We start from the raw sequence: 15,387 nt of genomic DNA on the forward strand, positions 1-15,387 counted from the left end.
ATGTAATAATATATGTTAAGATGTGTAGAATCGCAAATTAGATTTTTTTATATAAAAAAAAAACTACAATCTCGAAAAGTCGTAGAATAAAAGTTGCTTGTTTTGATATACCCAAGTAGTCTATAGGAGGATTTGCATTTGATACCAGTAACCCTGTATAAGGGACAAAGATTGAGTGAGCACCAAAGTAAGTTCGAGACTTGTTTATGGGATATTATCTTGACGATACTAAATTCTATAACATAGAACAACATATATACATAAACATCCAAGACTCGGGTAAATCTGAGATCATTTTCCACATTTTTATTTATATACGTTTCGCAATATTGCTATATTGTGCTCCTAATTGACAATCTTCGCTATTCAATGAACAATAATGAGATACTAAATAAAAATAATAGTACTAAAAGTGAAAAATAAAAACTAAACAATCAGTAATTTGTAAAAGTTTGCCCACGAGCCGTGACTACACGGCGCGCGACTTCAACACTATTTTCTTCATAGCTCGTGACAATGTTCTTAGAAGCATAAAGGCGTAACTCGTGTTGGCTCGTACAACATATAATTTGCAACATATTCATCATAATAATATCAGTCAATGGTGCTGACTTAACGACACTCCCACGTGTGAAAACTTTAAGACACAATGTTCACTATGTGACCCCGCAAGCACAGTTACATACGTCACATATATTGATACGAAAGACATACATACAACTCGCCTCGCGATGGCACATAATAGCAAAATTGCGCCAAATGAAAACATATCAAATATTTTTTAAATGTTTATTTGAAAGGTTTATTATCAAATAACGACCGTAATGAAACTGTACATATTACAATATTTTCATTCTTCTCGTATCATCTGCTAGCAATTTATCAATAAACCTCGTGAAATCGTATTTATTTGTATCAATCAATCCAGCAATGCCCTGTGTGGTTTAGCAAAAGACCATACAGAAACTAACAAGATCGATTGAAACTATCTCGGTCAAAATACTCTTGAAAGCAACGAACACGCGCGGAACAACGCACACCAATAACAAAGCGGACGTGTTTGGCGCGCTATGATTGGCCGAAATATTTCCGTGCCATGTAAAATTTCCACCTGATGTGACTCGATACAAAATCTGCCATTTACAGCTCATATTTTATCATGTCCCAAATGCACAGTGGAGGATCTCAACGAGGCCAAAATGACAGAGCGGTCTCTGTCGCCACTTATTGGTCATCAATTATATAATTTTGACCGCCATTTCGAGTCGCAAAGAAGAAGACTGTATCTGAACAAGAAAACTGTCAACCAGAGGAGACAGAGGTCGGTGCAGTGAATGATAACGGACGTGAGAATATTGTTGACAACTCTAGTCTAATTATAGACGATAATTATAATGATGCCCGATCAGTAATTATAGAGGGCCGTTATCGTCCTCCTTTTATTCTGCGACCTTTGTGTAACGTCGATAAGCCAACTGTTAGAATTTTAAGCTAATTGTACTGATTGATATAATATATTATATATAAAAATTTGATGGACGTATAAGAAGAACAATAAGGAAATAATCAAGTCATACTACTACCGGATAAAATTAAAGAGAAATAAAAAGACTTACACAACTCGATGACTTTATTAAATACTAGATGTTGCCCGGGGCTTCGCTCCCGTGGGAATTTTAAGATATATGGCCTATGGCAATGTTGGATAATGTACCTTTCTAATGGTAAAATATTTTTTGAAATCAAACTCAAACATACAAAGTCACAAACGAATACCTTTTTATAGATATGATCGAAGGAAAATTTTAAGGAAAGCCAAGAAGATTATTCATAGATGAAACAAAAGACGAGGCATTGGTCATGTCGTGTTGGAAGGTAAAATCTATGGCAAGGAACAGAGTAGAATGGAAAATATTCCACCCAAAAGAACACATTAAATTGATTGATATACATATGTAATGAAGACACTCAAAGAACTATAAAGCGACGCAACTATGGGACACTTTGCCTTGGTAGTTGACAGGCAACAATAACATTTCCGAAGAGGGCTAAAGTCAGGTCAGTCGTCAGACGTTTGTAGAAGATTATTCAATGACTGGCTCAAAGGAAGGCGGATGTGTAATAAAATAGACAAAATTTAAAATCCTAACTAATACACAAGAATAATCCACTAGCTTTTATTGCAATAGGGTTTTACAGTAATTAAATAGAGTTTTAAAGAATAAAAGGAAGACCTTATTGGTCTTTGGATCAATGATTTTTAAATCAAAATTGATATTTGTGCATAATTGATATGTGTGTATTAAATATGTGCGTGAACAGAAGAATCATCATAATACTGTCAATCGCATATCAAACAATGACGTAAATTCGTTGCAATTCCACCGCTAATAATATCTAAATAGATGCAGAGAAACTTGTCATGCAGTCGAATACACTTGAATCACCTAATAATGAACATCTTCAAAGAAAAGACAAATTAATTGATATACTTAATGCCCTTGGTGTACGCGGAAGTCCTTTTACTTAGTAGTACAATTATAAACAACAGATGTGAAGTAAATATTGTTGTTATCAATGAAAAACACAACTAAAGCATACTACAAATCCGATTAAAACTGGTGATAACTGCTTTTCATTATAATACGTAGAAAGGATTGTTTGTTAGTGCTCTAAAATCTGTCAGTCTAGTTGCACACTTTACAATTAAGATAAGAAAATTATTTGTAATATTCTAGTAAGTGTGTAATTGTGGTTTACGATTGAAAGCAATCAACTTATCTCCACTTGTATTTACTATCTCAATTTACACTAAACTTTCGTTTCGAGTATGTTATAGCTACAAAGTATACCCTGAAAAATTTCTTCTGTGTATTGAATGAATGGAAGTCTCCTAAAGGCAAATAACATGACATTAGGGTAAACGAAAAAAGAAGACTGCTGCCAGAAATAGAAAATAGAAGGGGAAGAATGATTGGCCACTTGATACGACACGACGCCTCATTAAAAACTATTTTTGAAGGAAAGGTGAAAGGAAGAAGAGTTATGTAAGCCAACTGAAAGTGAAGGCAGACGTTGTGTCGTATCGAGACCTTGAAAGCAAAGCCGAGGATAGAGAAACGTGGCGTATACTCCACTGACAAGAGCATAGTTCTTAAATAGGAAGAAGGACTACTTTATTAAAATCGTTGTGGTCACTAAATATGAAAGACGTGATACTGCAGCTGTGCTGTATGTGCTTCATCAACTAAGTGGTGTGGATACCCACAACATTGTTGTACAAAATGCAAATGTTACAAGTTGACAATTGAATAATCGAGAAATCTTTAAAAATCTATTTAAAAATTTGCATAATCAATATACATTTATCTTAGACAAAGTGCAATAAACTTCTGACTTCTTGCGTCTATGTATTCTGAATCCTGAGATTCCCACGGGATGCCGCGGGGCACAGCTGTGATGAAAATACAGCTAAAAATATGAGATCGAGTGACTAAAATAATGACATTGCATTTAATTCTTACACTATTAGAGATTTTGATGTTACAATATCACTTTACATCATTTGATATTCATAGATCATAAATTAATCGACAATGGTATCCCATGCAAGTAGCACATGCTGAACTTTTTCTAGTATTACTTACAATTTGTGTTTGCTTATAAATGTAAATCCTATCACAAATGCTCGCATGGATAAAATCCATAACCAAAGACCTCGACAGAAAACCGCCAACTCTGAAGAGAAATGACCCGAATAAAAATGGGACGAAGGCCAGTAGAAGAAGTGGAGATCTTAATTTTCTGTTGCGATCTAAGTCCAATTGATTAAAAAGTACTACGTTTATGCTATATACTGCCAAATCGAAATATTTAAAAAAGAATTAAGACTATTATCGCTGCAAGTACATAATGTTTACCAATCGATGTACCACGCCTATACATCACGGCCGATAAGGTTAGTACACAGATAAATAAATAAGTTTATGTTATAAAAACACGTAATTGACTCCATGAGGGTAACGACTGTCCGTATTGCATGGAGAGGCGCGCGGCGGTTCACGCGCCAAGTTACACTATCAAGTAAATCCTGAAGAGTCTTGTTGCTTCTTTACGTATCACACCACAGTGTTTAATGGATTCCATGTAATTCCAAACAATGGCTGCCGGAAAAGAGGAAAACCAAGAAGCACATGGTCAGATGATTTTAAGGCTTTTGACAAGGAATGAAGAGACAAACGAAATTTTTCCACGCCTTGTCCGTGGAAGAAATTAGGCTTTTGCCCAGCCTTTTTTTTACATAAATAGCCATATATGCAATGAAAATAAACAAATAGCTAGTATTTACAAACTATTGCAACATGCAGAATAAAAAATTCGAAGAAATTACTATGGCATCGTCACGTCAAGAAAATATGAAGCCCTATTTTCGTCCGATCGAGCCCTAACTTGGCGCTGCCTCAGCCGCGCGCCTCAGTCCGTCAGATAACCCGAGTCGCAAGGTTTCGTCCGTCATATTTTCCACTGCGATAACTGCCACCCCCGACCTCCACCTCTGGCATTACGATAGCGGCGATATATTCAATTGCCTGTTCCTAGACTTGATTATGGTGACGTCGCGATTTTTATGCAGACTTTTACGAGATAAACGTTGGCAGTAAGCTACAGAGCTTATCCACCATTATGTAACGCAAGTATAGTCAACATTGAAATGTCGAGAAATACAAAGGTATATTATATGAACTATCGAAATAATGTTCTTTGGAAAGTTAGAGAATGAGTTAGTGTATTATATAGTTAACCGGATTTCTATATTGCGAAAAGATTTACGTATTTCTAGATTTTATCATGAGCTGTTGTGATCGTCGTATTGTAGTGGGATCTGAATGGCTGATACATAATCATCTTTTCAGGCCTTTTCCAGGCATAGACATCTTTTCGAGATAACATTCTTTGATATAAAATAAATATTTTTTACACGTTGTCAACAAAATATCAAACTTGTGTGGATTTAGACAATGTCATTTTTGAATGATGGGTGAAAAAATAAGGTGAGGTCGAAAAGTCGAAAGTCAGTCAAATAATAGACGATTATAATATTCAGTTTTACCTACTTCATTCACCTTGTATTACATCGAGATTGTCAATAAGTGTCCATCCACTAATTCTATCTCTGTCCGTATCTATCATTGCTTAACCTTAGTTTTTAACATCATTAATCTAATTAAAATATGAGCTTTAGTTACTGATGCAAGGTTTATCAATTTTTCATAATATTTTAATTACTATACTGGAACCACCGATCGAATTTAAAAAACTCTATGTATGATAGCTAACATTCATCCACCCTCATCAAACTAGGTACATATCAGTCGAGTATTTTCCATTTTATTTAGAGTAGAATATGTTTAACACATAGGGTACTTTTGATCCCAAAATTTCCACGAGAGCGAAGCCCGCGGGCGCATCATCACACATAAATTAAATACAAGAAAGATACATACATATTTACATGTTAATGTATATATGTAATGTGTCACTCCTCTAATTCAAGAGTAAGATTGTAATCAGTGCTGTCAAACAAATTGTTACTCACGTGTGGACGGGGATCTATGGTTATCTGAATATATATAAGTTTAATGTAAAAGAATTAAAAGATAAATAATATATTAACGATGACGTCAACTTATCAAATCCAACCGGATACGGATCTTTATCTCGAGATGGGTTCACGAAATATGTCACAAAGGTCGAAAGACGCACGTGTACATATATACAACATATTGCATAAATGTAAGTGAAAATATTATAGATCAGTAGTTCTGAGAGTGTGCTGCGAGGAGCCCTACAGCTCCGTCTATGGTGACTCCACGAAAATACTGATTACAGTGAATGTCTTATTAACACGAAAAACGCATCGGAGAAAAGATATATAATAAGATTCAATTTGCAAAATCATTATTTAAAACTAATGTTGGTTGTTAAGTCACTATACATAAAATAAGTTTTAATTTTACTAATCATTTGTCTTTTAAACACTTTACACTATAAGTAATTTAGAAGAAAAAATGCATTTTTAAAATCTATACAATTTGAACGGATATTAAACGATGGACGATGAATGAACTGTGAACCAAAACACATTATATTTCATTTTAAGGCCATATCTAGCCTTCGTTTGGTAATCTAGACTGTCAGTCGATACATACAGCAGACGTGATTAAAAATACTTGCATTGAGCCCTTTAATTTGATACCCATATTGTAGTATTCGAAACAAAAAGTTCCTGACTAAATCCAATGGCTTAGCCGCCTCGTATGTTTTATATAACGTCACCTATCTGAGAACACTGAAGCAGATAAGACAAAAGTAACGATACCTCAATTATGTAAATCCGTTCAACGATTTTGGAGATATGTGCTAATAAAGAATATTACATACAATATAAGTGCAAAAAACAATACCCTTCCTACGCACTCGGGTAAAAAATGGTGGCCATCGAAACCCCAAGTGGATTTTCAACCGTGGCCACATTGCTTAATTGAAAATTACAATTTTCTAATATTAACTAATTTATCTTGTGTGGTATAATTTTTTATGTTTTAAGAAATAAAATAAATTGAAATCATGTGGTGGTGGCGCTAGTGTGCACGTAGATAATGCTTGTTTACATCAACTCATAGTCTAGACTTCCAAAGACAAAACCACATTTGACCGATATTCAAAATTAAGAATTGGTTTTGACCGACCGCGACGTATAGATAAAGTTAGCCAATTATTTTTATCACTCGGTGTCGAAGGGCAGTGTAATGAGAATGACCTGTGATCGATGTTTCGAGTTTTTTTTTTAATTATCCGACGAAATATCACGTGATAAAGTAATAGGATCTGTCTAGGATTGAGTCAAATTAGCCACAAAATTCGAAGACCACTATACGAATCCTTCTAATATTATAGATGCGAAAGTTTGTGACAATGTACGTGTGTATGTTTGTTACTCTTTCACGCAAAATCTACTGGATGGATTGTTATGAAATACGGTACAAGGGTAGAATATAACCTGGAATAACAGATAGGGCACCTTTTATCCAAAAAATCCCATGGGAGCGTAGCCCAGAGGCGTAGCTAGTTTTACATAAAAAAGAAGAATGTATTTTGCAGCGAAATATAGCAAAATCTACACAATATATACATAGGAAAAAACTGTAAGTGGACTATGTCTATACATTAAAGAAAATATATTTGAAAATAAACTACTTAATAACAAATTATCATGGAATATGTATGTGATATTACAAACATAAACCCTGAAAACATAACACTCCTTTTTGGTCGTCTTTTAAAAACATATCATTATAACGTGGTTTTTAATTATCTAGCAATTATAATTATATTTCATGTCATTGCCGAGCAAAGGCCTCCACTGCACGAAAAAATAATTTAAATCGAGTACATATTAATCATAATAACAAACAAATATTAACCTCATTAAAAATATACATGGTTCTTTCATGGGATAATATTACTGGATGCGGTATACTCAAGGTAATTATTTTTTTACAATGCTCTTCAGAATTTTGGACTTGAACTCTGCTATCGACATCGTCTGATATGACTGGATGACTCGCGATATTATATCTTTACTAGCTGCGCCCCGGGGCTTCGCTCCCGTGGGTAATTCGGGATAAAAAGTACCCTATGTAAGTGTTATTCCAGATTAACTGTTCCACGACGGTGTGGAGCCGTATAATAGACGCGACTGACTAATACAACATGATATCCAAAGCGTGAATATTTCAATATGTTATCTGTTATTTGGATTAAGACAGTTTTATCAGAGGTAGACCTTGTACAAAGGTCGTCTGCATGGGAACCTCACCTTCATCTATATCAGCCGCCAAACAGCCGTGCTTTGTTGTGTTCCGGAAGGGCGAGAGAGGCGTGTGACTGCAGGGGACTGTGGCAAAAAATACCTAGGACACAAAGCTGGCAACACGCGTGTGATACCCCAGGTGTTGCAAGCGCTGATAGGCTGCGGTGACCACTTACCATCAAAGCAAAGCAGGCAAACAGTAATGGGGCTTACCGCCATTACTGTTTGCCTGCTAGGGTAGTATAAAAATATTACCAAAGCTATCTATTGAAACATCGTTTCCAAAGTTTCACCAGCTTAAACATATATATGTTACCAAACATATTATTTGGAAGTGGGTTACTATATAAACCTAGAACTACTAGAAACCTAGGTTAATACTGTCAATGCAAATAACAGGAAAGATCAAGAAATATCCACGCATTCAATATTAGTATTACATTTGTATGGGAAATCCGTAATATATTTTTTTTTAGTTTTCATCAAAATTACTAGAAAAAGGCTCAACAATACAAAATGAAAAATTAGAGGAAAATTAACTCCCTACAATCCGTCATATGAATACACTAACACTTTTTTAACAATGCCGGTGGACGATGAAATGTTGTGTAATTGATACACTAGATGGCGCTTGACGATTTTAAAACGCGCTATGGTTTCGTTTTCACCTCAACTGGTATATCAAGATTTTACAATCACGACTAGAAAAATTAATTAATTGACGTTTTTGAAGAAATATTTTTGAGTTCCCAGTGTTCGGTTATTGCCGAATTTACTGGGCTATTAAGCCTAACAATCTATTGAAGTAACTAAATAAATAATTTGTTTATAAATTTAGGCACCAGTACACTACTTATTTATATTATATTATGTATCGTTGAATTAGTAAATAAATAAAGAATATATATATAAAAAAGGATAATTAAATTGATTACTGTGTATGGTACAATTTAATAAACACTAATGACATCCCGCGGCGGAGTTCAAACGCTCGTGAAATTCACCCCTTACTACTTTTCAGTATGAATAATAAACACTGATTTATTAGAGATCAAACTTAATGGGAAGTGTATATCCTGTCGACGACGTCACAAGGAGATACGATTAACATGTGACATTTTTGTAAAGTCCAAATAACACCCAAAAAAAGTGCATTGTTTTTGTTATATCTTGAAAAAAAAGGAGGATCCCTTTTTTCCGCATAATTTTTTTATCCTAATTTAATTTAGCGTAACTATTAAGGCATATATTTTTTTGACATAATAATATTTTGACATAGTTGTTTTTTGGTATACCTTTTCAATAAGCATAATTATAGTTTAGGCTAATGCGTCGCGTCCATTTTAAGGCATGGGGACAATCAAAATTGGCAATAGAGCCGTTGAAGTTTAGACATTAGATACAAAGTAACTAATTTCATCAGTAACAAGGCGAGATCTTTGTTCGCTGTTCGGTAATTAGTTGTGAGAGAAGAATGTTTAGGTTAATTTTATATTCTCGCATATTTTCCTTACTTTATATCATGCTTGACTGCTATAACGGACGTCCCAGATACGATCGCCGGTCAGGTCAAGATGCAAAATTATCTTTTTAGATTGTCTTTGGTCTTGGATGTTTATTTATTAATTTAATGACATGATGTACTTTGGGGCTGATTCAATCTGTGTGATTAGTTCATTTTACTAATATTGTTAATATAAAATTTTGTATAAAAGTTATTATGAAATTATGTACATGGATAGAATATAATCTGGAGTAACACATACTTTTTATTCCGAAATTCTCATGGGAGTTAAGTCCTTGGGCGCAGCTTTGTTGTTACTTTTTCATGCTCTATGTACTCAACCAATCTTTTTGAAATTTCACTTATACGTATGTATATAATTAAGATTATGGAGAAGGACTTAGGGTAGCTTTCATTCCGAAAAAAGTTATTGTTTGTGTGGGATTAGTGAAAACCTTGTATGTAATCATATGTAGTATTTAGCATCCTAAATGCTAATAAAGTAAACTTTGCAAGAAAAACACTAGATGGCGCTGTGTGTATTTTAAATGCGCTATGGATATTTTATATCAATTATCCTTACGATAGGATGGATGTTTATTTATATATATATATATATATATATATATATATATATATATATATATATATATATATATATTTGTTATATAATATAGTATCGTTGAGTTAGTATCTCATAACACAAGTCTCGAACTTTTATTGGGGGCTAGTTCAATCTGTGTGATTTGTTCTAATATATTTACATCCCAATAAGAAAAGAAGCAGTTGGACAGTAAGAGGTGTCTGTAGTGTAGTGTAGTGTAGTGTACTGACCGCCTTGTCCTTGGGCTCCTTGGTGTGGAGGTTGCAGAGCGTGCCGCGGCGGAACTCGTCGCCGCAGACGTAGCACACCTCCGTCACGGAGTTCTTGTCCGGCATCGACAGGTCCAGGATGTCGCGCTCCGAGCTCGACGTCGACGCGCCCGAGTACACCGACACCGTCGACCTGCCTCGTCATCACCACACTATATCATCGCTTCCCGTTCTGTCCCTTTCTATGCTTACATCTTTAAAACGGATTTTGACGCGGATTTTTTAAATAGATAGTGCGAAACTGGGACAGGCCGCTAGTAAGAAAAGATTTGTATATTTTCTTGTCCGCAATGAATAAACTCAAAAACTACTGGACAGAAACAGAGGAAACCTTTAAGAGCAAAATAGGCTACATTTTCAAATAAAAGTTTTAATCGGAACCGGATCGGGCTGCAAGTTGTGCTGCGTGCACAGTGTAGCGTGTGGTGTGTGGAGCGGAGCCGGGTGCGGCCGCGTGTGTACCTGACAGCGTCGAGGTAGCCGGCGCCCTCGGACGCGGCGGAGTGCTGCGTGCACAGTGTAGCGTGTGGTGTGTGGAGCGGAGCCGGGTGCGGCCGCGTGTGTACCTGACAGCGTCGAGGTAGCCGGCGCCCTCGGACGCGGCGGAGTGCTGCGTGCACAGTGTAGCGTGTGGTGTGTGGAGCGGAGCCGGGTGCGGCCGCGTGTGTACCTGACAGCGTCGAGGTAGCCGGCGCCCTCGGACGCGGCGGAGTGCTGCGTGCACAGTGTAGCGTGTGGTGTGTGGAGCGGAGCCGGGTGCGGCCGCGTGTGTACCTGACAGCGTCGAGGTAGCCGGCGCCCTCGGACGCGGCGGAGTGCTGCGTGCACAGTGTAGCGTGTGGTGTGTGGAGCGGAGCCGGGTGCGGCCGCGTGTATACCTGACAGCGTCGAGGTAGCCGGCGCCCTCGGACGCGGCGGAGTGCTGCGTGCACAGTGTAGCGTGTGGTGTGTGGAGCGGAGCCGGGTGCGGCCGCGTGTGTACCTGACAGCGTCGAGGTAGCCGGCGCCCTCGGACGCGGCGGAGTGCTGCGTGCACAGTGTAGCGTGTGGTGTGTGGAGCGGAGCCGGGTGCGGCCGCGTGTGTACCTGACAGCGTCGAGGTAGCCGGCGCCCTCGGACGCGGCGGAGTGCTGCGTGCACAGTGTAGCGTGTGGTGTGTGGAGCGGAGCCGGGTGCGGCCGCGTGTATACCTGACAGCGTCGAGGTAGCCGGCGCCCTCGGACGCGGCGGAGTGCTGCGAGCCCACAGACACGACGGAGGGCTCGCGCGCGCGCAGGTCCAGCACGCCCTCCTCAGACCCCGCCGCCTTCTCCACGTAGCGCTGCTGGAATTTAACACGGAGCCTCGTTTAAATCAATCTTTCCGAGTTGAATAACAATCCATATAAACCTTCCTCAACAATGCATAAATTCAAACCCACTCTGATACGAACAGTGTCAAAAGATTCATACAGTTACCAGTTGCCGCCAGCGTCGGCGACTAAGTCTGGATTGTCACAAAATATTTCATATAGATTTAGCTCCCGACGCGTCATATCTCACGTTGAAAACAGCACCAACCTCCCCGTGAGTGGTGAGAGAAGAATGGGGCCGCTCGCAAAAGCAAAAGTCTACCATTGTACACTCACAATAATGTTAACTTGATCTTGTACTCCTTATCAAATGCAATAGAGACAGGAGTTCGAAGTACAACATGCAGAAAGCTGATCTGCAGCCGGGACGAGAAGACGCTGGTTAACCCCCTAACCCTAGGACTTTAGAAGTAATTTACGCTCAAACAGACTAAACCAATAAGCCATACCATGAACTAAATAAATAAACTGCTGTTCCTTTTTTACCTTGATTTTTATTGTACCTTAAATTTAAGCGTGTAAAAAGTTATCATGAACGCAAGAAGTATCTCAGAAAATCTAAATCCTACTCACATCGACTTTGTTGAACTTTGTCTGGTTGGTCTCCTGGTCGTAAGCAGCTGGTGTGGACGCGGGAGCCTCGGAGGGCGGGGCCCCGGATGTGGGGTCTGGTTCAATTAACCCATAAATCTATAGAAGGAACTTGCACTCAAATAGACTAGTCCAATAAACCACATCACGGACCAGTCTCCAAACTTCTAAGGACTCTCAGTACCTGAACACTGCCAATGTATTGTCCGTAATAGACTACCAAGTTGGATATTTTAATCACGCCCAGAAGTATCTCAGAAACGTATACTCACATTGACGCTTTTGAACTTGAGCTGGTGGTTCTCCTTATCGTTAGCAGCTGGGGTAGACGCGGAAGTTTCGGAGAAAGCGCGCGTGAGGCGGGGTTGGAGGCGGGGCAGGGCGAGAGGCGGGGCGGAGGGAGGTGGGAGCTGGTTCACCCGTTAACCCAAGAACTTTCAGAAGTAACTTCCACTCAAATGGACTATATCAATAACCATACCATGGACTAGACAAATAAACTCCTGCATCTCTTTCTATTGCACTTTAAATCAGAGCGTTTAAAAAGCTATCATGAGCGCAAAATTGTCTCAGAAATTGAGTAGGATTACTCACATTAACGTTGTTAAATTTGGTCTGATGGTTCTCCTTGTCGTTAGCAGCTGGTGTGGATACAGGAGTTTCGGAGAACAGCGCGCGGGAGGCGGGGCGGGGGGAGGCGGGGGCCGGCTCCCCCGCGAGCCCGAGGACTTGCGCCGCGTACTCCCCTTGGAAGGACATGTCCGCTCCTGGAATAAGTTACCACTATATTTCAGATGATTATATTGAAAATATTTATATTCTAGATAAAATAAAACATATTTCATATCGTTATGATTATTCATAGTGCAACGTGTAATATCCTGTGACAAAGCTGGAATGATTCAAAGTTGGTTGGAAATCGACTTAAAAAATATTTGAAAATATCTAAACCATCATAAAAGACATAACTTTGTAACAACTTTTATTAAGTCTTACACCTTAACTCTTGCAAGATAAAAAAGCACTCGAATGATGTATTCATCCAAAGATAAATTCGAATTTCTTTACATTTGGAGTGGTCCAATTCTAGGGCACCTAATCCCATTTCCCACTGTAGGGGCGAACGTGTCGCATGTCAACGTTAATTAATAAACACACTGTTCTGCATTCTAATCTTTTATTTAGATCCCAGTACGTAGTTTAAACCCTACACCACTAATGTTACAATGGCGAAAGTTTGTGAGTATATTTGTTAATTTATCATGCTCAAACGACAGGGCCAATTTTTATGAAATTTGCTATTGAGGTAGCCTACCTTATTATACCTTGGAATCACACATAGGGTACTTTTTATCCCGAAAGTATCTGCGAGATTTGTTCAAAAAATCTGTCAATGGCGCTTCATAAAGTAGATGGCGTCACTGTGTATAAGTATTTTTTTTTACAATTACGCTTGGTATCCCGAAGGGTTGCATTTGTTATGCAGCTTGTAAGAAAATATGAATAATATTTTCAAATGCCAATCATTCAGTTGTGTGTATGAGTCAACTGATTAAAGCCGGGCGCGGCAGCGACCTCGACCCGCGCAGGGAAAGTGACGCCTTGATCCATTGACCGCACTGCGAAGATACTAGTTTATTGATGCTAATTGTTGCCATTCACGCCTCCTCACGTGGGTTGAGGCTTTCCCAATGCCGGCTGCACACGGCAAACAGTTCGCCAAACTTACGTACGTAATCCCCAACGACAGAAGGAAAAGAGTTAAAAGTTTAACGTGTCTGTGTATCTGTGTCTGTCCGTGCCATCGTAGCAGCCAAATCGATTTTGATCTAGTTTTTTATTTGGAAGAGAATTTAATCTAGTGTTCTTAGCTATGGTTGAAATATGTGCGTTTAACCGTATGGAAACCGTCAGTTCCTATCAAGCAGATGAGATGATGCCAGCAACTTCGGTCGGAGTCGCGGGTTTCTTAAATGTTTAAATTCATTTTGATTTCTTACGGTAATAATCTTAGATCCTCAGATGATATACAAACGAGGCAATGTACGGTAATTAGCGTCGGTATTTGTGTGCGGGGAATTGTTTGAGTTTGGAGGCGTGGAGAAACAGTTGAAGGGAGCGTCTTCGTGCTGTAAGATTTTGTGTTTACACAAGTTATTTGCTTTCGCGATCTTTCGCTGTATTAGGGTTGTCGAATAATGACGTCACCATTCGATCCTTGAGATAGTAAAAACAATTGAACAACAATAGGTTTGCGTCAGATCGGGCCGAACGAGAATTGATAGTTTAAATTATAAATACAGGTATTAATTTAATTGTATTTATTTTTCGGAATCAGTATTATTTAAAAGCGAAGAACCATGATACTCTTATAAATATTTATTTCCTTTTTTTTTATTTGACAAAAAAATCATGCATTCTTAACTAATCACAGTCATTTAACCTTCGCATTATCAAATAATCTCTCCATTTACAAAATACCAGCAGCCATATCGTATATTTTAGAGTATATTATAATCACTAAACGGCCATAATGGACCATAACGTGACAGTGCACAGTTTCCATGTCAGAATGTTGGCGTGTCGCACGCCTAACCGCCCTAATACCTGTTCCAGTGGTTTATATTTTTGTAAAATGCTTTAAATATTACAGGGGGCTTACCATCATCTCTTAACGCGATCCACTTTACGACCTAAACTGAACTGCATTGCAAATTCGTACCATAGACTTAAGTTTTAGTATGAATGCGATTCATTTTAGGTGCCTAAATTGAACTGAGTTGTATTGGAATCGTTCTGTAAAAGTTGATGGTAGGCCTGCAGGGCAACTGGTTTATAAAACATATTAGCAGGGTCTTCAAATGTGCAAAATATTAATTAAAAAGGATGGGTCAGTACTCAGTATACCATTCGTCATCATTTAAAATACCATCGGTCTTTCCAGTCTGGCAAAAAATGTTAACAATGATTACACATGACAGTTTTTTTTCTCCGGACAATCAACAATCTCAATGGTAAAGTGCTTGCCTCTGAACCTGAGAGGTCCCGGGTTAGAACCCCGGTCGGGTCATGATGATCTTTTTCTGATTGGCCCGGGTGTTGGATGTTTATCTATATATGTATTTGTTATAGAATATAGTATCCCATAACACAAGTCTCGAACTTAATTTGGGGCTAGCTCGATCTGTGTGATTT

The 15,387-nt window shown here is 38.3% G+C and overlaps 1 protein-coding gene across 3 annotated transcripts in view; it reads right to left on the reverse strand.

Annotated features, from left to right (window-relative positions):
• Nucleotides 1–15,387, reverse strand: part of LOC128679573 (uncharacterized) — a 141,969-nt gene that overhangs the window by 94,128 nt on the left and 32,454 nt on the right. For 2 of the 3 annotated variants that reach the window (XM_053761906.1, XM_053761903.1), the window contains exons 4-6: nt 12,787–12,959; nt 11,441–11,574; nt 10,212–10,383 (exon numbers count right to left, since the gene is read on the reverse strand). In XM_053761906.1, coding sequence (XP_053617881.1) covers nt 10,212–10,383; nt 11,441–11,574; nt 12,787–12,959 — 479 coding nt within the window. The remainder of the gene's footprint in view (nt 1–10,211; nt 10,384–11,440; nt 11,575–12,786; nt 12,960–15,387) is intronic. The other variant, XM_053761904.1, reaches the window with a different exon arrangement.

The sequence above is a fragment of the Plodia interpunctella genome, chromosome 22 (assembly GCF_027563975.2).
Source record: "Plodia interpunctella isolate USDA-ARS_2022_Savannah chromosome 22, ilPloInte3.2, whole genome shotgun sequence".
In the NCBI taxonomy this organism is placed as follows: domain Eukaryota; kingdom Metazoa; phylum Arthropoda; class Insecta; order Lepidoptera; family Pyralidae; genus Plodia; species Plodia interpunctella.